The sequence below is a fragment of the Nelumbo lutea genome, chromosome 3, assembly GCF_056320005.1.
Source record: "Nelumbo lutea isolate HS-2025 chromosome 3, American lotus-T2T, whole genome shotgun sequence".
Lineage (NCBI taxonomy): Eukaryota > Viridiplantae > Streptophyta > Magnoliopsida > Proteales > Nelumbonaceae > Nelumbo > Nelumbo lutea.
This window is the reverse complement of record NC_142686.1, coordinates 68,912,607-68,935,290: the sequence shown is the minus strand read 5'-3', so window position 1 is coordinate 68,935,290 and position 22,684 is coordinate 68,912,607. Positions and strand designations below refer to the sequence as shown.

The window sequence follows — 22,684 nt, the reverse complement described above, 5'->3', positions numbered from 1 at the left end:
CTTTAAACTTAGATAACTTGTCATTCAGCTCTAGAGGGGTATCAACCTATTTGTCATCAGTAATACCAGCCAATTTAACAAGATCAAAAGCATTATTGGTGCTGACAAACAAAGTATCCCCAATCACTACATTGGACTTCATGTCCTAATCATATGAAAAGAACTGTGGAGAAGAGCTAAACCTGGTATCAGAGCAACAAAGCTATTTCTTCTTCTAACTCTTTTCTATGGTAGATAACATGGTATCAAAGCTAAACCTGATTAGATGAAAAATGCAATTGTAATAGGCTATTGTACCCATTAATTGCTTCATGTGATAGATAATTGTTGTGGTTTATTTATGTATGTTCATATGATCCAACAACATTGGCTTCTAATGACTGATTAAGGATATTTTATATAGGTTATGAAAAAACCCCTTTCATGTTGGATGCTCCTGTCTCTGGAGGTGTGCTTGGTGCAGAAGCTGGGACTCTCACTTTCATGGTTCTGTTTTAAGCTTAACTTTGTTACAATGCATTGAAGTTAACTCTTCCTAGTATAACTATGCTCCTTTAGATTGAACACTGCAGGAGTGACTGTATATATATCCTACTCTTTTTTTTTTGGCATGATTAATTTAGCTATATAGTAAATAGGGAGATTGATACACTTCTCCAATGAATTCACTTCCATTTTATTATTTTTATCCTTGTTAACACAAAAGACAATGGAGTGGATGCAAAAGTTAGGGCTAACTCAGTCCAGAACCTTTGCTCAATGTTGGGTTACTGCCTAATACAGGAACCACTTCGAGGGGGTTCACCTCCACAGAGAAGGAAGAAGAAGAAGAATTCAGAAGAAAATATCTCTCACCTCCCTCTCCCCTCTCAAGACTACTATTTATACTATTTTATTACAATCATTATTTACTTATCGGTTCGTAACCGATTCTGACTACCCATGTGCAGATTCCAACTGATTAAACCGATGTGTCCTTCCTCCGAGTGTACACAAAATGAATTGGGTGACAGGCCTGGTTCTCTCCCTCTGCTTCTGGGTGGTCATCTGCATGGGCCCTCTCCTGGGCTTGAGTCTCAGCTGAGCATGATGGGCCCTCCGGGTTCCCAACACTCAACCTGCTTGCACCTTTATTTGATCAAGTTCAGCTTCAGGATCAGGGGAAAAATAAAACATAACTCAGTTGTAGAGCAGTTGGGTTTTGATTATTTCCTCGCTTAGGACAAGAGAAACAGAATCTCATTATCCTAAATTATACATGATATAAATTCCTAACCTTGTGCAGAAAACCTTATCCAGTTATTCATTTATCAAGAACCGTCAATTAGTTGACTTTCTACATGATGTACCACCAGATAAATTCTCATCATTTGATGTGTCTACCTTTAGTGATGTGTAGTCTTCTTGCCAATGGATAACTGTATCTTGTTTAGCAACTCAAGTTTTACCTTTGATGAAATCAAGGATACTCTAATGCTAGAACTGTTTGGATTGGTATCTGAATGCTAGAACTGTTTGTTTAGCAACTCAAGTTTTATCCATTTGTAATAAAAAACCACAACTTTTTATATTACATTTTAAGAATATAAGCTGTCAATTCAACTCAGGTTGGTGGATTAGAGGAAGCTTATCTGGCTGCAAAACCCTTATTTCTCTCAATGGGAAGACATGCAATATATTGTGGTGGGCCTGGCAATGGTGTTGTAAGTTCTCTTATATAATCTTCACTAATTAATTTCTTTTTGAAAGCTTATTATTTGTTAATTCCTATAAAAGAGGGTACTGAAATAATATACATGTTATGTTCTATTCCATGTGTTTGCTCATTTTGCATATATTCTTCAGTATTCAGTGGCCTTTAAGTGACATTGTATTTTTTTCCTTATTAGTGCTTTTCCATGTGCTTCATTCAGTCCTTTTGGATAAGATTGTAAGACAGTGACTTTTCATCAAGCAACGAAAATAACCAAAGAGTATTTGAAATAACATGATGCATTGCTCTATAATTGTATTGGGGTCTAGACCTGCAAACTCTCCTCAACAATTAGTTTGGAGAAAACAATGGTGAGGTTCTAGTAAGAGACAGCCATAGAGGCTGGTCGGGAGGTTACTGTACTTGTTTATTGTCCAAATATGGCCTATGCTGTGTTTAGTCAATTTATGAAATCCCCTAGAACATCTCACCATGAGGCTGCTGATAGGGTTTTTAGGTACTTGAAGAATCATTTAGGAAAGGGGCTTCTCTTCACTAAACATGGGCACATGTAAAGGCCTATATTGATGTTGACTGGGCTGTCTCAATGGATGATTGAAGGTCCACTACTAGTAATTGTACTGTAGTTGGTAGAAATTTGGTGACTTGGAGAAGCACAAAGCAATATGCTGTGATATGATCTAGTGCAGAGAAAGTAGTATTGTGCCATTGCACATGAAGTGGTTGAAGTTTTATGGCTGAGGATATTGTTGGCTGAGTTGAGATTCCCTATATTTGGTACTGTGTTTTCCTACCATGGCAAGAAGGCAACCATTAACATTTCTCACAACTCCATCCAACATAACAAGCCAAACATGTAGAGGTTGTTAAGCATTTCATCCGTGAAAAGGTGGAAAGAGGATAAATTTGTCTTCCTGTTGTAGTCTCTGAGGAGAAAGTAGCTGATTTATTTACTAAGGGTGTTACTAGCTTGTGCTATAATGAAGTAATGAACTATGTAACAAGTTGGGTATGCCAAAGTTGGTTTGGATGCAAGAGAAGAAAGGTGAGAGAGAACAGTATGGGTGTGTCTACACAGACCCAGAAATAGATATTTATATTAAATACATAAAAGGACAATTCTGTCCTCAAGATACAAATAATGTACAAAAAAGTACAAGAAAAAGAATCTAGTATACAAGGAGTATAATATAAATATAATCCCAATATACAGAAAACGTATAAAGACAAAATTAACTATCTTTGTCTCTACACTCCCCCTCAAACTGATACCAAGGAATGAGCGTCAGTTTGTCCATGACATAAGTGTACTGTGCTCTTGTCATAGCTTTAGTAAAAAGGTTTGCAATCTGGTGTCCAGAAGAGACATGAGGGAGAGAAATATGGCATACAAGATGGAGGTCCCTAATAAAGTAACAATCAATTTCAATATGCTTTATATGCTCACAGAACACAAGATTGGAAGCAATCTTTGATAGCACTGAGATTGTCAGCAAAAAGTGGAACAGAAGACTGGAGGTCAATATGAAGGTCATGTAAGAGAGCCTTAAGCTAAATAATCTCATTTCAGACAGAGGACATGGCCCTATACTCCACTTTAGTAGAAGATTTAGAAACAATAGATTATTTTTTACATTTCCAAGATATTAGCGAATCCCCTAGAAATACACACCAACTAGTAATCAGCATCAGCAAAGGCAGAAAGACGGAGAGATGATGATGATGAAAAAGAGTAGGCCCTGAGATAAAGTCCCTTTTAACATATCTAAGGATACAATAAACAACTGATAAGTGTGGTTGTCGAGGAGAAGACGCAAACTGGCTCACAACCTGCAGACCATATGAGCTATCTAGGCATGTCATAGTGAGATAAATCAAGCTGCCTACTAACTGGCGATAAAGAGTAGGATGTTTAAGGAGAGGACCAAAATCCTTACTGAGTTTCAAATTGATTTCCAAGGGAGTGTCAACCAAGTTAGAATTTAGTGAGATTATCTATCTGAACAAGGCCTGTGACAAAGTATGTTGCACCTCCAAACCCAAAAGATAAGTCAAATGACCAAAGTCCTTCATCTTAAAGGAGTCACTCAAGTCTCTTCAAATCAACAAGCCCTTCTCGATCATCTCTTGTAATGATAATATCATCAACATACAACAGAAGCATAGTCATTCCCTAAGGCCGATGTAAGGAAAATAGAGAATAATCTGAGAGGCTCTGAATAAATCCAACACCAATGATGACAGGCCGAAATCTCTCAAACTAGGATCTAGGAGCCTGTTTAAGACCATACAATGATCTCTTGAGATGACAAACAAGACAGGAGTTATTGCAATACAATGCAGGAGGCTTCATAGACGTTCAATTCCCCATGAAGAAAAACATTCTTCACATCCATTTGATGAATCTCCCATTGTTTAATTGTAGAGATAGCGAGAAGTAATTGAACACTAGTCATCTTTGCCACCGGTACACGTGTCTCATAATCTATCCCATACTCTTGCTTGTAGCCTTGAGCAACAAGACAAGCTTTATATCAATCAAGGCTCCCATATGATTTCAACTTTATAAGATAAACCCATTTGTCACCAATAACAATAGCATTGGGAGTAGGTGGGAAAAGCTCCTAAGTGTCATTTTCCAAAAGGGCTTGAAGTTTAGTGTCCATGGAATCATTCCAACGGGGAATAGCAGCTACCTTGTTGGTAAGACTTAGGAATATTTGTAGAGAATAGCGCAACAAAAAGAGAGCTATGGTTTGAAGGAAAACCATAGCGGTCAGGAGGTCAAGAAACTCTAGTTGAATGACATAAGATAGGAACAAATGATGGACAAGAGAACTTACAGGAGCTGATGGCATAGATGGACCAGCATCCGATGATGAAGGAAGATGTATAGGGGCTGGAGCAACTGGCAACTTCTAGAAGGTCTGAAGAGGCTTCAAAAGAGATGTGGAGGCTTCTAAGGAATCTATAGAGTCAAAGTTGTGTAATAGAGATACAAAAGGAGTAGGCAGCATAACAATATGTTCATAGAAAGATATATTCTCAAGGAAAATAACATTGCGATATATTCGAATGCAATGAGGTTTGGGATCATAGCAAAGAAATCCCTTATGATTAGGATTATAGCCCACAAAAGCATACAAGGCAACTTGAGCAATTAACTTAGTGTTCTTATGGTGGGAGGTGAACAAAACAAACAAAACCAAAAACACAAACATGGAAAAATCAGAAGGGTGATCAAAAAGAGACTAGAAGGGTGAAGAATTACCTAGAACTGATGAAGGAAGAAGATTTATCAGATACATAGCAATGTTGGATGCCTCCACCCAAAACCAAACAGGAACATAGGAATCTTACAATAAGGTACTGACAACACTCAAGATGTGTTTATCCCTTCATTCTGCCACCCCATTTTATTTGAGGGGTACCAGTACATAATTTTTGGGATCAAATGCCTTGTTGTTTCAAGTAGTTTTGAACGTCTTCATCAAAATACTCTCCCTCTAAGTCAGAGCGAATGATGCATATATTAGATTTGAACTGAATAGCAACCTAAGCTTAAAAATTCTTGAAGGTTGAGAAACTTTTGATTTCTTTCAAAGGAAGAAAATCCAAGTGAAATGGGTACAATCATCAATAAAAGTCACAAAATATCTATAGCCCAATCTAGATACAACTAAACATGACCAAACATCACTATGCATTAATTGAAATGGAATAGTTGCATGTTTAGAAGAAGGAAAATGTAGAACATGACTCTTAGACAAGGAACAAATAATGCAAGTTCTATTAGTATCCCTAAAAGAAGTAACAAAGGATGGAAAACTACTAGAAGCAAACAAAAAATCTAGTTTGTTAGAATAAGGATGACTAAGGTATCTATGCCATAAAAATCTAGTTTCTTAGTAGTTTCAAAACAAGGAGTAGTAGAAAGTAAACAAGAAGAAAATATGGAGGAATCCTTCTTCTCAAATTCCAAAGCAAACAGTCAATATAGTCTATGCCCCTTCCCTTTCACCTCTCTTATTCGTTGGTCCTGTATCAAACAACCTTCATAAGAGAAATAAATAGTGTTACCATCTTCAAAAAGTTGTCCAATAGAGATCAAATTAGTTGTAAGCTTAGGCACAAATAAGGTTTTGGGTAGGTAAAAGTGAGAGGACTTAGAGGTTGACAAAAACAAATCATCACCTCCAAGAATATCTTTTTTTTAACCATTAGCAGTCACAATGTGTCTACCAGAGAAGGTTTAGGGGACTAACCGAAGGAAGCCCCTATCATATGATTAAAGGCCCCAAAATCGTTGACCCAACGATGATAAGGTGAGACACAAAAAAGGAAGACTTACTAGACAGACCAATTGTAAAGAATGCATAATAGATAGTGGTGGACATAAGTTGGCGAATCTTTTCTTCAGTCATGACACCTAAAGTATCCCCCTTTGACATCAAGGGTGGAGTAGAAGTAGATGAACCATCTAAAAGTCTGATATGCCTTATGTGTGTACCTTTCTTCTAATTAGAACCACTTCCCTTTGGAGACCGAATGTTCAGTAATAGTATGCCCACGTTGCTTTGCAATAAGTACAAATGTTCTTACAATGTGAAACATGTCTAGACTCCTTACACTCATAACACTGAACATGGGAGATGTCTTTCTTTTTTTTTAGGTTTAACAGCAAGAAAAACAACATCAAAGTTGGGATCCTTCTTCCCCTCAGAAGTTCTCCAAGAATAGTATCCAGATCTTGTGTGGTACCTCTACTAAGAATATTTTACCTTACAACTTCATATTCCTGCCTAGATGCATAAAAAAATGCTTAACTTTTCTCCTGTGAAAGTGTTTCTTCATAAACTTCACACAACAATCGGAAGGGCCCTCACCCAAATGTACCAACTCATATTCAGTCCACAAATGAGCAAACGCTGCATAATACTCCTGAATCCTTTTCTCCCCTTGATAATAGGAAAATATATCAATTTCAATTTGATATTGCCTAGAGAGATTTGATTGTTGATAAACCTTTTAAAGATATTGAAACATTTCATATGCAGTCCAATACCCACACATAGGAATCAGTGATTTAAAAGGCACGCCTAGGTGCATAGGCGAGGCACATTTTAGGGTATGCCTCGAGGGGACTTGTGTGAGAACTAAAATCATCATTTTTAAGACCTAACGTGGATTTGTTTGGGCTTGCCTCGAGGGGCGTGGCACAAAGGCAGCTTGGAGAATCAGGAATGTAATATGTTTTACATTACATTAGTTACTTGAAGTAATGCAATTGAGAGAAAAAGGAGATTAGAGGTTTTACATGCTTGAAAATGTTTTATATGTTTGATTTTATTTTTAAATTCTCATTTGGATATGCTTTACATCTTATGTTTATGTATTTTAATTTTAGATAATAGGTTTTTTTAAAACATTTGTTTTAAATTTTAAGTTTATATTTTTTATTAGTATTATGTTCAATATTTTCTTTTGAATTTTCTGACATTTTTTTTTTATTTTTTAGCATTTTTTTGTATAGTCTTGCATCAAAAAGGCATGCACCTCGCCTTGTGCCTCAGGTGCAAATTGACCTCTGCGCCTTTTTTGCGCCTTGCGCTTTTAAAACACCGATAGGGATGGCAATATCCACCTTAATCGGCCCAAGAATCCAAGATGCAATATTGGCTTTACCCTTATAAATAACCCCACAATCCCTTGCCTTAAACATGGAATTGGAAGTGTAACTTCCATAATGCATAGTTGGTACCATCGAACTTAACAACACAGTATAATGCTCCTGGATCTTTTTCTCCCCTTAATGATAGGAAAACATATCAGTTTCAATTTGATATTGCCTAGAGAGATTTGATTGTTGATAAACCTTTTAGAGATATTGAAACATTTCATATGCTTATCAATACCCACACATAGGGATAGCAGTATCCACCTTAATCGACCCAAGGATCCAACATGCAATCTTGGCATTACCCATCTAAATAACCCTACAATCCCTTGCCTTCAACATGAAATTGGAAGTGAAACTTCCAAAATGCATAGTTGGTACCATCAAACTTGATAGGTAGGAGATCAGTTTTCTCCAAGGCCATTTCAGCACAAGACTAAACAAGTAAAAGAGAGGTAGCAGCAAAAAACACTTCCAAGGCTTACCCTACAACTAGAGAGTAAATCAGCAAGAAGAAACCAACCTGAACTTCAAGGAGGAATTTCAGCAAACACCCTTCTAGGCAAAACTGAACAGTTCTTCCAGAAACTTGTAGAGGCAAATATTATAACTTCCAAGATTTTTTTTTTCTGGAGGAAAACTAGTTTATCTAAAGACAAACAACACCACCAAGGATATTAAACACTGCCGCCTGTCCAGATATGGTACCTGTAACGAAGTAACAGCCCAAAGAAGAGATCAAAACTCTTCCAGATCAAAATCAATATACCAGCAGAATACGGGAGTAAGAGGAGAAGATCAGGGTGACCCAAAAACTCAAGTTTCTGTAGACTCAAACCTCTAGAATTTGAGAAGGATAAGAACTCCCAACACAGAATGCACAATCTTTAGGAAAATGGCACGTTAGGGCTGTACAGCCCTGTGAGAATTCCACTAACAAGGGTAATCGTACAGGGAAGATTCCTAAAAGGACAATTCAGAGGCAAGAGAAACAAGTCAAATGAAGACCTGCTCTGATACCATGTCAAAGTAGGATGCAAGGGAAGAAAGGTGAGAGAGAACAGTATGGGTGTGTCTCAACTGTCTACACACCCAGAAATAGATATTTATACTAAATACATAAAAGGACAAGTCCTTCCTCAAGATACAAATAATGTACTAAAAATGTACAAGAAAATGAATCTAGTGTACAAGGAGTATAATATAAATATGCTCCCAATATACAGAAAAAAGTGAAAGACAAAATTAACCCTCTTTGTCTCTACAGGTTGTGATTGATATCCACCACCCAACTTGAGGGGAGTTCTTTAGTAGTCTATATTCATCTACATTTGGTGCAAGATTATTTTTGTCTTTTCCCTGTTATGTTTCAAACATATATCATTTAAGTGTGCACCACCCAACTCATTGTTTTGTCTTATCTTTTTCTTCTTCTCTCATTCTCTTCTTCTTCTTCTTCTCTTCTCTATCAGTCTCTTAATGTCATTATTAGTCTTGGATTATTTGTTCTTTCGCATGTTCACCTTTATATTTGAATATGGTATATATACTAATATCAATAATAAAAGAAAAAAAATGAAATCCATTATAAGAAATTCCTAGTAGACATATTTTATCGATTTTGTCATTTCAACTTTGTCTTCAAACCTCTAATTGTTTAATTGTAAATATCCATTACCATCTGTTGTACATTGGATCTTTTTATAATGAATAAAGTATTTATGTCCCCATGCTTGAGAAACTAGTCTGTATATAATATGTGCCTCACCCTGTCGTAGTGTCGTTAAATGAAAGACATTACACAATAGAAAGGTTCGACCTTTTAAATTATCAACATCAAACTACAGATTGACCATGCCATAATCTGAGTGTCATCTAATACATCATCTACTAGCTAATTTCAAATAATCTTAGGAAAAAAAAAAACAGTGATTATAAAACTTGTATGTTGGTTAGATGTCTATAATCTTGTTATCTCAAATCATAAATTTCTGTAATCCAGTGTTGCTTTCATAAAATTGAAATTGGCATCAAATCAACTAGTGTTTTGATGCCCATTGGAATCTTATGACTTTGTGAGGCTCGGCAACTTATGACTTTGTGAAGCCTTTGGCATGGGTTTGTTATTTAGGCAGCAAAGATATGCAATAATTTGGTGATGGCAGTGAGTATGCTCGGGGTGTCAGAAGCGTTTTGTCTTGGTCAGTCTTTGGGAATTACTGCAAATACATTAACAAAGATATTCAACTCTTCAAGTGCCCGCTGTTGGAGTAGGTATCATATATTTTCCTTAACCCTTCTTACTGGTAACATTTTGTTTTGGTAATTCTTCTTGCTGATAACATTTAATAAATCCAAATTCACAAGACATAGTTTCTTGAATTGTGTAGCAAGATCAGATGTCCTAAGGAGCACCTTTTGCAGATGACCCAGAAAAAAGAATGTGCCAATAGCAATAATATACATTTAAACTGGGGCACTGAGATTTTCCATCTTCATCTTAAGAGAATTTAAAACCTCCTGAGATTCTAAAAGCATCTATTTCTCTTGATTCAATAACAATAATATACAATTTAAAACTCTATCTATTTCAAAATCCCTGAAGCATCTATTTAATAAAAAATTCCAGGGCCAGGTGTAGTACCTGAAGACAAAACAGAAGTACTTAATGCCACTTTGAGAAGGGAGACAAAATACATTCTTGGAAATCTGAATGCTAAGTGTTATTCATAAGTGTCCATTTTCTCTCATTCAACTTGCTAATCCCCTTGCTCCTACAGATTTGTATTCATATATCAGATCCCAATAAATAAGATGGTCCTTTTCTGAGTTTATTACTGAATGGTACAGGGAACCTAAGAAACTTCAATCTTCTTGAACCATGGTTTAAAATATCCCTAATTTCCCTAATATTTCCATGACCATTTCCATTTCCATTTCCATGGGTAGCAACATGGAGTTTTACCAGAATTGACATTTTCCCAATGAACACTACCAGCATTATGTGGAGAACAAGAGATACTTTGCACGGCTTATTTCCATTTCCACTTCCATGGGTAGCGACATGAAATTTTACTAGAATCAACATATTTCCCAATGAACACTACCGGTACTATGTGGAGTCCAAGAGATAGTATTATAACATAATTTGGTGGTAATATTGTAGAAATGAAGTAACAATTGTTATTGTTTGCCTAACTTACATGATTACCACTTGGAGCTAGCTCAATATTCATTTCAAACATGAAGTTAAATATTACTTTTTTGCTTGTGTAATAGATTATTTGGTTGATCTATTACAACCATTTACATTTTCTATGAGTTAAAATTTTGCTTTATCATGAAGCTTTGAATCTTAAGGTTTACAAGGAAACTTCAGAACGTATTCTTTTGTCTATAACGTTAGTTTCTTAGCTTTTTTTAATGATATGGAACAAGACAATAATTTAAAAAGGCGTGACTTAGCTTCTTTTATCATTTCATAAAATATCATTCTATATTTTGCATATTTTCCAATGGTTGCACCATGTCTATAAGTTTTACAACATTTTCATACGATATTTCCGACATTTCTGATATGTTTCTTATATTTGGATGACCAACGTTTCCACCGACATCGACATTTTAAACCCTGTTCTTGATCACCTTAGTCGGTGCTCTGGATAGAACAAATATTCTTGAAGGTGTCATTGTTCTCGGTTTCTTCTTGGAGGGTTGTTGGCATAATGTGTGTTGGGTTTAGTTCATTTACTTTTTTTGGTATATTAGTGGTGTTTGGGGGTTTATGCTTTTTTCTCTCTTTATGATGTCTATTCTGCTTATATTGTGTTTGTTTTCTAGGTATCGGGTTTTACTGTATATCTGATGTAAAAGAACTTATCAGAAAAAAACTCAAATATGAATTGCCACCATTTTTTATAGAAAAAATGTGAGAGAAGTATCAAGTTAGCTTGAGATCAATTTCAAGCCATTACCAAAATTCTTGACAAATCCTCCTAGATCAGAATCTAGGGTTCTCCCTTGACCATATGGTTGTTGATGTCACCCATATGGCAATGATGTCAGCATGTGGTCTGTGCGATCACTTTGGTTTCTTTGTCTGGATCAGTCTGATCTTTGCTCTGATAGCAAGTGGAAAGTGTAGAATGGATGCAAAAGAGAAGAAAAGTAGAACTAAAAAAGAAAGAATTAAAGGAGAAAGCTTAGAGGGAATAATGAATTACATTAGTTTGTTTACCTACTCAGCTTTATTATTTATTGGGTTTGCATAACAAGAGGTGAAAGAACAATTATACCCATAATTTACAAACTCACATCCATCTGTCTATATTTCTCTACAACTAGTTGAGGAATTAGGAGTTTCAGTTCTTCTATGGTAGTTACAACATGGTTTGTAGTTTCAATATCAATGGGCATTTCACCATGTAGAGATGGAGATATCTCAGAGATATTTCGTTAATTTCACTATGATATATGGAAAATCTAAAAAATCCGGAAAGTTTTCCAGAAACATGGCAATAGTTAATAAACCTTTAAGGAATCATTATAAAAAGTATAGTTGCACCTTAAGGCTCAAAAAACATAGCAAAGAACTGTATAAATCAAATAGGAGAAAATTAGGAGACTTTAATAGGTACCTTTCTCTCTCTCTCTCTTTTTGCCTTTTAGCCATATTCTCTTCATTAAATATGTCAATTACTTGCTATTTTGACCTTTGTCTTTTTCGTTACTAAATGTTTTGATTAGGTTGAGAACGCTCTTTGTAGTTATATGCATTTTCTACTTCTTTTGAATTATAGCGACTTAGTAAGTGAATCATATGAAAATAGTAAGCCAATTATCCAGTCACAAATTCTCCTTTGGTTCTTGTAGAAAAATACTTTGAAAAAATTATGATGATTGTAATGAAACATTGGAAAGTTTTTAATAATACTCTAAAGTTTTAAATCTTAAATATATAGTCTTTCAATGAAATCTAAAATATCGCTGACATATCGGCAAAATATTGGAGATATTTGTGAAAAGAAAGATTCCCAGAGAATTTTGTATTGCTACTTAGCAAAATGAGAAATATCAGGGATATTTTGCCAAATATCGCTGATATTGTAAACCGTGGTTATGATGAAGGGATGAGAGATCCATCCCATGGACGCCCAAAGATTGCGGAATAAAGGGCGAATTTCAAAAATTTTTCTCTCCCTTCAATTGGGAATCACATTCCCTATTTAGAAAATCATATTTTCAATGATCATTCTTGAACCTTAAACTGAACCAGATCTGAACCAAAAGGAATAGGAGAGAATTATACCTGATACGGAAAAGTAATATCGCCCAACGAAGGTGTTCACGCCCAAGGAAGGATCCAAAGACTGCTCCCACTGAAGATGGCGCAGTGCAGGATGGAGCAGAATCAGCAGTGTTCTTCCCCAAGAACTCTGTCCTTCGCAAGAATCAGTAGAATGGTACGTGAGCATAGCTTCCTTCTCAATCCTTTCTCAAAGAACTGATGTCAAGATCCAATCTTGACTTCTCCCACAACTGGAGATCGAACTGGCAAACAGGACGACAAGAACAGGGAGGCGGCAAGAGAGTATTCGCAGGGTGCAGAATTCTCTCTTCTTGATTTCAGCACTAAAGAGGATCTGATGTATCTCTTCCAAAGGCTGTCGCCCCCTCCTTCTTTTTGTTAACTTAAAAGATCAGCTCCTAATCCCACTAGGAGCTGCTTATCCAAATCATATTTGGATCAGCCTTCTCTTCTAGTGATAAGGATAAACCCTTATCTTATCTGCAGATTAGATTAGCTTTCTCCTAATCCCATTAGGAGGTTTCTAGATCTGAATCACATTCAGATCTGGACTCTCTGAGTGGATAGGATTAAGACCCTATCCTATCTGCTAATCCATCTCAGAATTCGCCCCTTTAATTAACTAAATAAATAGCCCAGTTCGAAATGGGCTTTAGGCCCATTAAGCTTATGTGCTCACTTAACCTTCCTAACTGCTGCCCAGTTGGGCTTCCTTGTATGGCATGGGACCCAAGCATTGATCTACACATCAGCCACATGGGTTCGGCCCAGCCTTTGTTACAAGGCCTGGTCGAATACACTGTTAAAGACAGTGCACCCCCTGAAACCCATCGAATGGGCTCTATGGGCCCAACACTTACCCTAAGTGATCCCTGGGCCAAGCCACCTTGTAACACCCAGGGACTGTGGGCAGATGCAAGATTAGCCCATCAGGTATTATCCTCAATGGTCTTACACTTAACCTCTCAGCCCTTAATGATCATACACTGCCCGACAAGAGAGGACCTCTCCCTCGGCTGCAAGGAACAGTGTTGCACTCTCCACTTATATGGATCCCGGGAATTAAAACCTTTTTGCATACATTTTAGAAACCATAATATATATACTTTTATATCTCATATAAAATATACTTTGCAAAACAAATCTCAACGGTTGAAATCGGCTGCCGGTAGTCTTGGTTTCCAACAGTGAGAGTGCATCCTCAATCATTACCTTTGTCCGACAAGGAGGCTGATCCTGTCACTATGATCATCCACTCAGATGAATTCTCGGATTGTCCCAATATACCCAGGTTTTGACCCCCGCTAAGGATCTCACTGATTGGTACATCAAAGACAGCCCGATCCGACACCTAGTGCAGTATCATAATTGAGTCTAGGGGTCGGGTGTAACTTTCCAGTTTTGCCCATCAATCTCCAAGGTCCAGGGCAATACTGGAAATCTGGTCCAGTTCAAAGATTTAATTAATCCCACACTGTATGTGCCTAGGGTCTCACCCCGGTAGCTGAGACAAGCCACCCCAACCGACTTGGTGGCACCACAGTGTCAGCCTTGTCAGGATAGGTCTCCCCAGACCGACCCACTAGCTGTGAACATTCTAAACTAACACGAGTTTCAATAAGTGTCCAGTTTAAGGGAATTACATAGAAACATACCAAGGGAACATGAATCAAATATGCACTTTTATTCATTTACAATAAACTCATAAAGTACATCAATTTTGATTGAAGCTAAGGGCACACAAAACTGTCTAACATATGACTCCAAGTCTTCAGATGCATATCCTCCAACAGATTTCAAAGAGGATTATACCCACAATAAGTCTTTGTCTTAGGCACCAGTAGAAATAGATGGATCTTTCAGAGAATATCTATTGAATGTTCCATCCTGAACAACCCCTTAAATGTCCAAGTAAAATAAGTTCACATATCATTAACATCTCCTGGGATGTTATTGAAGCATGAATTTAGCCTCATATGGCTTCAACTATGCAAGTCTCCCAATTAATGCGGGTTTATATTTTTTATCAGGTAATGCAAATGGTGTGGATCATCTTTGTATCTATCTATCTTAACATGATGCAATCATTCCAATTTCTCACTCACTATAGCTTGGGTGATTATTATTTATTCACTTTTTAATTCGTGTATCACCACTTATTTTGCAATTTGGGTTTATCCATAAGTGCCAACTAAATGTTGGAAATTCTTTTATCTGAATCATCAGGAGGGCTGTGTATTTAGATGAGTTGTCTTTCTCTTGTACTGTTAAGAAAGTTTTATCTAAATCATCATTTAAGTTGTCCACTAAATGTTGGAGTTTAAACTTCATTTAGTTTTCTTTACAATTCATGGGAAGGTTGACAGAGGCTTGTAAAATGCTTCATTATCTTTAGGTACTAGCTACTTTATCAAATATTGTTTTCATCACTGACATGCTATCAAGATATTCAAATTTTACAGTGGTTTGGTTAGTTTGCTGAAATGCTCATACATGGCAGTGACACCTACAATCCAGTTCCTGGAGTGATGGAAGATGTGCCTTCTTCAAGGAATTACACTGGTGGATTTTCATCCAAGCTTATGGTATGCTATTATGATTTGCTTGCTAAGTTATAAGTAAATATTTGGTCACTGAAATCATTCTAGGAATAATGGTAGCATGTAGTAGATGTTTCCAATCAAATACCTTTGGGATTGCTTATTTCTAGTTCATTATTTAGGAGTTTGAAACCTCATCTATTTATCCTACTCTTTGATGGGAAGTATTATCAAATGTACTGTATGTGAAATTTATATTGTAGAGAAGATGGGCCGAATGGCTCATAGGTTGTTTATTCTTCTTGTTATTTTGGGCCCATCCTGTCAATATTAAGTTATTTTTAAGTTCTTTGTAAATTCTTGCCCAACTAAGGGCCTCCTTGTAATTACTCAAATATATCTAATAAAACAGTGTTAGAGGGCTGAGATAGAGTGAGTTCGAAAAACTCTTCTCTGAACCCTCATTGCAGAACACACAAGTCTCCTCTCCTCTCTTCAGTTTCAACATGGTATCAGAGCGTATCTGAACTTGAACATCCTAGGGCTGGAGACTTAGTCACATACTGCCTGATTCTTGGAGGTCATTGGACGAGCCCAAGACTAGAATCTCTTGGAGAAGGGGTTCGGTGACCAGGAAGAATCAGAGAAGAAGAAAAAAAGGGAAGGGGAACAACTCGGTTCTGTTTTTGAAGCTCAACTGTGTTTGGACTGTTGAAGCTCGAACTGTAAGTTGTGCTCAGCTTTCTGGTTCTGTTTTGTATTACCTTCGACTGTGTTTGGACTGTTGAAGTGTCCGAAAATCCTAGCTGTTCTGTACTACCTTCAACTGCATTAAATCTGGTTTAACCCAGAAATTTCTGGGCTGTTGTTTCTCTTCTTCTTGGACTGTTAAAACCTGCTGAAACATCCTTGTAACAAGGCTGTGTATTGTTACTCTTGTTCGGCTGTTTTAGGGGGCTGTACGAACTGTTTTTTGGGGTCTTTTCTCTTCCTTGACAGTGGGGTTGTCTCTATTGCCCACACTGTGTTTGTGAAAAGGCCTATTCAGCAATACCGATTGGTACTTATTCTTCTTGGCTGAGTGTACAACCTTGAAAAAGTACTTCGGCTGAGTGCACAGTGCCTAGGAGTTTCTGATTACTTCTTGAAGCTTGAACTCAGTGTGTTGCCTCCTTGTGGTCGGCTGAACTCAGTGTGTTGCCTCCTTGTGATCGGCTGAACTCAGTTTTTGCTTGTTCTTATCCAGCATACTTGTAGAAGTCATCTGAAATCATATTTGGAGTGTTTACATGATGTACTCCTCAGAGTTTGAAAACAAAAGTGATGCTGAATATGGATTGGGTCAGGAGACTCCAAGTGATTCCTTATTGACTGTGACCACAGTTAAACTAGATGGAACTAATTATCTGGCATGGTCACAATCAGTAAAGATTCATGTTTGTAGTAGAGGAAAGTGGGGGTTCATTTCGGGGAGTAAGAAGGCTCCCCCAGAAGATGATCCATCCTACGAGAAGTGGATGCAAGAAAATTACACTGTTATTGGGTGGCTTGTGAACTCAATGCAGCCACAAATCAATCAACACTACCTATGGATGAATTCAACAAAAGAAATTTGGGACAGTGTTGCAGAAACCTATTCCCAAAAACTCAATGTGGCCCGGGCATATAAATTGAGAAGTGATGTAAAGAACTTAAGGCAAGGAGAGAAACCTCTTGCTGTATATTTCTCAACCCTAAAATCCCTATGGCAAGAGATTGACCTAATAGAAGCTGTAACTTGGGACACCACTAATGATGTAGAGACCTATAGAAAATTGGTTGAAAGGAACAAGATTTTTGAGTTCTTAACTGGACTAAACCCGGAATATGATATCACAAAATAGAATATTCTTTCCAAGGAGTGTGAATCTTTGTCACAAGCTTATGCATTGGTGAGTAGTGAAAAGAACAGAATGGCTATTCAGGTTCAAGGGGCTGATATTAATGATCACTTTGCCAATATGGGGATTAAACCTAAAGGGAATGTTGGAACTTCTAGTGGCACAGGAAAGAAAGAAGTTGTATGTGAGTACTGCAAGAGGTCGAAGCACACCAAAGACAAGTGCTAGAAGTTACATCCTAATCTTGTTCCCATCAGGTTTCAGAAAAAATATGATAGTAAAAGATCAGGAAGTGCAAATGTAGCTGCCAGGCCAGATAGTGAAGAGATGTCTGCTTCTGCACAGTTGGCAGCCATGAGAGCAGAGTATGAAAATTTTGGGAAGATAATCAGTCAGCTTAGTGATGTGACCTCTGCTACCGACCCTTCAGGAAATTCTACTACTTCAGCATTTGCTCATTCAGGTATAAGGGCTTCTGCTAATCATGCTACCTCTTCAGGTAATCTCAAGATCCCTTGGATTATTGACTCAGGTGCTTCTGACCATATGACCAATTTGTTTACCTTGTTTGTTTCATATGACTTACTTCCTGGACGTGATAAAATCACTTTAGCTGATGGTTCACTTGCCCCTATCTCTGGTAAGGGAACCATCAAGGTTACGGATTCCTTGTACCTCCCTTCTGCCCTTCATGTACCTAAACTAAATACAAATTTGTTGTCTATGAGCAGTTTAACCAAGTCACTAAACTGTTGTGTAAACTTTTTTCCTTCCTATTGTATTTTTCAGGATCTAGAGTCTCAGAAGGTGATTGGGAGTGGCCATGAGGCGAACGGAATATACCTGCTTGATACTTCGGGACAATGCACTGATCATCTTGGGAATGTTGCTCTTGGATCTGTCTCTTCAGAGTCTGTTAGTCGAATTATGTTGTGTCATTGTCGTTTTGGTCATCTGTCTTTTTCGGCTTTGAGTCATCTATTCCCTGGACTGTTTAAGGGAATTAGTCTGTCCAGTCTTCATTATGAGTCTTGTGAATTGTCAAAGCATTGTAGAAGCAAGTATCCTTTGAGAAATAAAAGATCTTCTATTCCTTTTAATATTGTGCATTCTGATGTGTGGGGGCCTTACCACTTACCCTCCATGGGTGGCTACAAATATTTTATCCTGTTTATTGATGACTTTTCACGATTCACTTGGATATTTCTGATGAAATCTCGTGATGAAGTTCCAAGACTTGTAAAACAATTCCATGAATTTGTTCTAACCCAATTTGATACCAGGATTAAAATCTTCGGATCGGACAATGCAAAAGAATACCTTGAGAAAAACCTATCCTGCTGTCTTTCTGACATGGGGGTTATTCATCAAAGCTCATGTGCTAGGACCCCAGAACAGAATGGGGTTGCTGACAGGAAAAACAGGCATATTGTTGAGCTTGCAAGAAGTATCTTATTTGCCTCACATGTTCCTACCAGGTTTTGGGGTGATGCTGTACTTACTGCTACCTATCTTATAAACTGCATGCCATCCAAGGTTTTGGAGTTTAAGTCTCCCTTCACTCTTCTTCATCCGGACAAAGACCTTTTTCCTGTTCCTATTCGTGTCTTTGGCTGCACCTGTTATGTACATGTTCCAAGTGTCCAAAGGCATAAATTTGAACCCAAAGCCCAAAAGTGTATCTTTCTTGGTTATTCCCCTAAACAGAAGGGTTATTGCTGTTTTGATCCAAAGACTAGCAACCGGTATGTCTCAATGGATGTCACCTTTGATGAGTCTTCCCCTTTTTATGGTTCCTCTCCAGAAGGACATTGTCCACAGGGGGAGGATTTGACACAGGTGTTTGCTCTTCCTCTTCCTGTCCCTGTTGAGTCCCTTGATGTGTCTGCCCCTCCCTCAAATGAATCAAGGTTGGATCAGTCGTTCCATTCTCCTTGTCCCGGTACCCTACCTCCTCGTCCTATCCTCAATCCCAAGGTGTATCAAAGGCAAAGATCCAGAAATGTGCAGGTTGTTTCTCCTACAACACATGAGCCTCCTACACTTCCAGTCACAGAAGAGACAACAGGTACTGGTTCAACACCTTTGGATTCATCCTTCCTTGACCTTGATATTCCCATTGCTATTAGAAAAGGAAAACGGAAGTGCACTGCACACTGCATTTCCAAGCACCTTTCTTACAGTTTGCTTTCACCTTCATATTTTGCCTCTCTCTCTTCTGTTGCTTCTCATCCTATTCCCAAGTCTGTGTCAGAAGCTCTTAAGATTCCAGAATGGAGGGATGTTATGAAATCTGAAATAGATGCCCTACACAAGAATGACACATGGGAAGTGGTGGATTTGCCTGAAGGGAATGATCCTGTTGGTTGCAAGTGGGTCTTTACTATCAAATATAGAGCTGATGGCACCATTGAAAGGTACAAGGCCAGGCTGGTTGCAAAAGGCTATACACAGACATATGGGATTGATTATTTAGAGACTTTTGCACCTGTTGCCAAGATGACATCTATGAGGGTTCTTATATCTTTAGCTGCTCATTTTGACTGGCCCCTTTATCAATTGGATGTGAAGAATGCATTTCTGAGTGGTGAATTACATGATGAGGTTTACATGTCTCTTCCTCCAGGGATGTATGGAACTGATATAAAAGGGAAGGTATGCAGGCTGAAGAAATCTCTTTATGGACTAAACAGTCCCCTAGAGCATGGTTTGAGAGATTTAGAACAGCACTTGTTAACTTTGGTTATGTGCAGACACAGTCTGATCATACTCTTTTTGTGAAGAGGAGTGGATCTCTGGCAGTATACCTCATTTTGTATGTCGATGATATTGTAGTGACGGGTAATGATGCCTCAGGAATTCATGATCTAAAATCTTTTCTTCATACAGAGTTTGAGATTAAAGATTTGGGGGAATTGAGATACTTTCTTGGCATAGAAGTGGCTCGATCCAAGGATGGGATTCTTATCTCCCAAAGAAAGTATGTTCTTGACTTGCTCTCTGAAACTGGAAAGATGGGTGCTAGACCAGCTGCTACTCCTACTGATACGAGTCATAAACTCTCAGCCTCAGAAGGGACATTGTTAGAAAACAAAGGAATCTTTCAGAGACTTCTTGGGAAACTTTTGTATCTATGCATGACTCGGCCAGATATTGCATATACAGTCAGTTGCATTAGCCAATTCATGCATGCTCCTCGAGACACTCATTTGGCAGCTGTAGAGAGAATCCTATGTTATTTGAAGGGCTCCCCAGGAAAGGGTATTCTGTTTGCCAAGCATGGTCATATGAAACTTGAAGCTTACACTGATGCTGACTGGGCCGGGAATATTGATGACAGAAGATCTACCTCTGGGTATTGCAGCTTGGTAGTTGGTAATGTTGTTTCTTGGAGAAGCAAGAAACAATCGGTTGTTGCTCGGTCTTCTGCTAAAGCAGAATACAGGGCCATGGCACATGGGGTTTCTGAATTATTATGGCTAAAATCTTTGATGGAAGAACTTGGAGTTGAATATGACAAGCCAATGATGTTATACTGTGATAATCAGGTTGCCATCAACATTGCTCACAACCCAGTGCAACATGATAGAACCAAGCATATTGAAGTTGATCGACACTTCATTAGGGAAAGGGTCTCTTCGGGTGAAGTGTGTCTTCCTTTCATCACATCTGAAGGACAGTTGGCAGATTTTCTTACCAAAGGCATTCCCAAGGCAAAACTTCAACATGATACCAGCAAGCTTGGCATGATTGACATCTATGCTCAGCTTGAGGGGGAGTGTAGAGAAGATGGGCCGAATGGCCCATAGGTTGTTTATTCTTGTTGTTATTTTGGGCCCATCCTGTCAATATTAAGTTATTTTTAAGTTCTTTGTAAATTCTTGCCCGCTAAGGGTCTACTTGTAATTACTCAAATATATCTAATAAAACAGTGTTAGAGGGCTGAGATAGAGTGAGTTCGAAAAACTCTTCTCTGAACCCTCATTGCAGAACACACAAGTCTCCTCTCCTCTCTTCAGTTTCAACATATATCATCCAACATTTTCCAACCACTAATTGTAATATCAATTATCTGTCATTTAACATCTAATACTTGGTGTTGTTTGGTGTTAATTTCCATCCTAGAGCTTGGTCCACTATTGGGACCACCATAGCAGTGCTTGGTGGACTGAACATGAATTTTGGGCAGCGGGTACCACAAAACCTGCCGTCAGACACTTGTTTTCTGACATTAGTTACATATTCCAGTCAAAGAGTGGTTTGTCTTCTTATAGCTTATAATGTATGATACTGTTCTAAAGGGATCCTGGAAACAAAATCCTTGTTCCAATCATGAAATCTTGAAGAAAACTGAACATAGGAATTGGATTTATTTGATTTGTAATATAAAAATATGATAGCTATCTGCTTTTGTCAAGGGCCATTACTCACTGTTTTCTCTGCTACCTGGAGCCTCAGGAGAGGTGGACTGGATACAGACCTAACATTTGGCTTTCTGTACATGATGTGGCTGCTGTTGGACTTGAATCCACATTCTTATAGTTTTCAGCTTAAGATTTTACCACCGCACCAAGCAATGGTCCCTTACTTTTGTTCATAAGGACATGATTGCCTGATGTTGAGATATTCCTCAAAGGATGTGTTGACTGATTTACCTGATTGTAGGACCTTTCTGAAGATATTTTGTGTTTTTTTTTTTAAGACTTGGTTCCAACATTCTGTTTGAGAGCCTAAAAGATTATTACTTTATATGATGTAGGCTAAAGACTTAAGTCTTGCAGCAACCTCAGCCAATGAGGTAGGCCTCAAATGTCCATTGATGCATCAAGCACAGGAAATGTAAGTAGTCTTGAACTTGTAAAAGATGGTTTATCTGGATAAATGGCCTAGCCCTACAAAATGTTGTTGAACCTCTAAGTGATATATTTGGAGAATAATATTAAATTAATTCTTATTTTATGAATACAGACTCCAAAGTCGCACATTAAGTCAGTTTATCTAGTTTAAGAGACTGTAAAATACATGTTAGATTACAGCCTGTCTTAGTCCAATTCACATATGATCAAAACTGTCTTAACACTTGTGGCATTTCATAACGTGTATAGAACTATCATGCTTATAGGTTAGCCATGTTTTCACATCGCTTGTCCAAAGGGTCATTAGCAAATGTTTGTCCCAACCATATAGGGTCTTGGGAGGGTTAGACCGGATACAAACCCAACCTTTGGATTTTTTTGCATAAAGTGGCTTCTCTAAGAGTAGAACTGACTTTTTGCTAGTTCTAGATTTTACCATTGCACCAAGCTTCCCTTGTTTACTTCTGTCTAAGCCAGCTATATATTCTAGCATTTATTGTACTTTTTTCTGGAGTAACCTTAGCAATAAAATAAATTAGTTAAAAGATGCACAGGAAAAAGTAAACAAGAGTAAGAGGTCTGCCATATCTTTTGGTTAGAGGCTTTGTGGCAACTCCCAAACAACACAAATATTGTTACAGAAAGTTGGAAATGTATAAATTATGAGTAAGAGATCTGCCATATCTTTTGTTTATAGGCTTTTTTTTTT

General features: G+C 37.7%; 1 protein-coding gene across 3 annotated transcripts in view; it reads left to right on the top strand.

The window, feature by feature from the left end:
- LOC148865439 (6-phosphogluconate dehydrogenase family protein) overlaps positions 1-22,684 on the top strand; it is a 58,935-nt gene that overhangs the window by 34,614 nt on the left and 1,637 nt on the right. For all 3 annotated transcript variants that reach the window (XM_088978995.1, XM_088978994.1, XM_088978993.1), the window contains 5 exons: positions 404-486; positions 1,608-1,703; positions 9,523-9,665; positions 15,200-15,284; positions 21,879-21,958. In XM_088978995.1, coding sequence (XP_088835121.1) covers positions 404-486; positions 1,608-1,703; positions 9,523-9,665; positions 15,200-15,284; positions 21,879-21,958 — 487 coding nt within the window. The remainder of the gene's footprint in view (positions 1-403; positions 487-1,607; positions 1,704-9,522; positions 9,666-15,199; positions 15,285-21,878; positions 21,959-22,684) is intronic.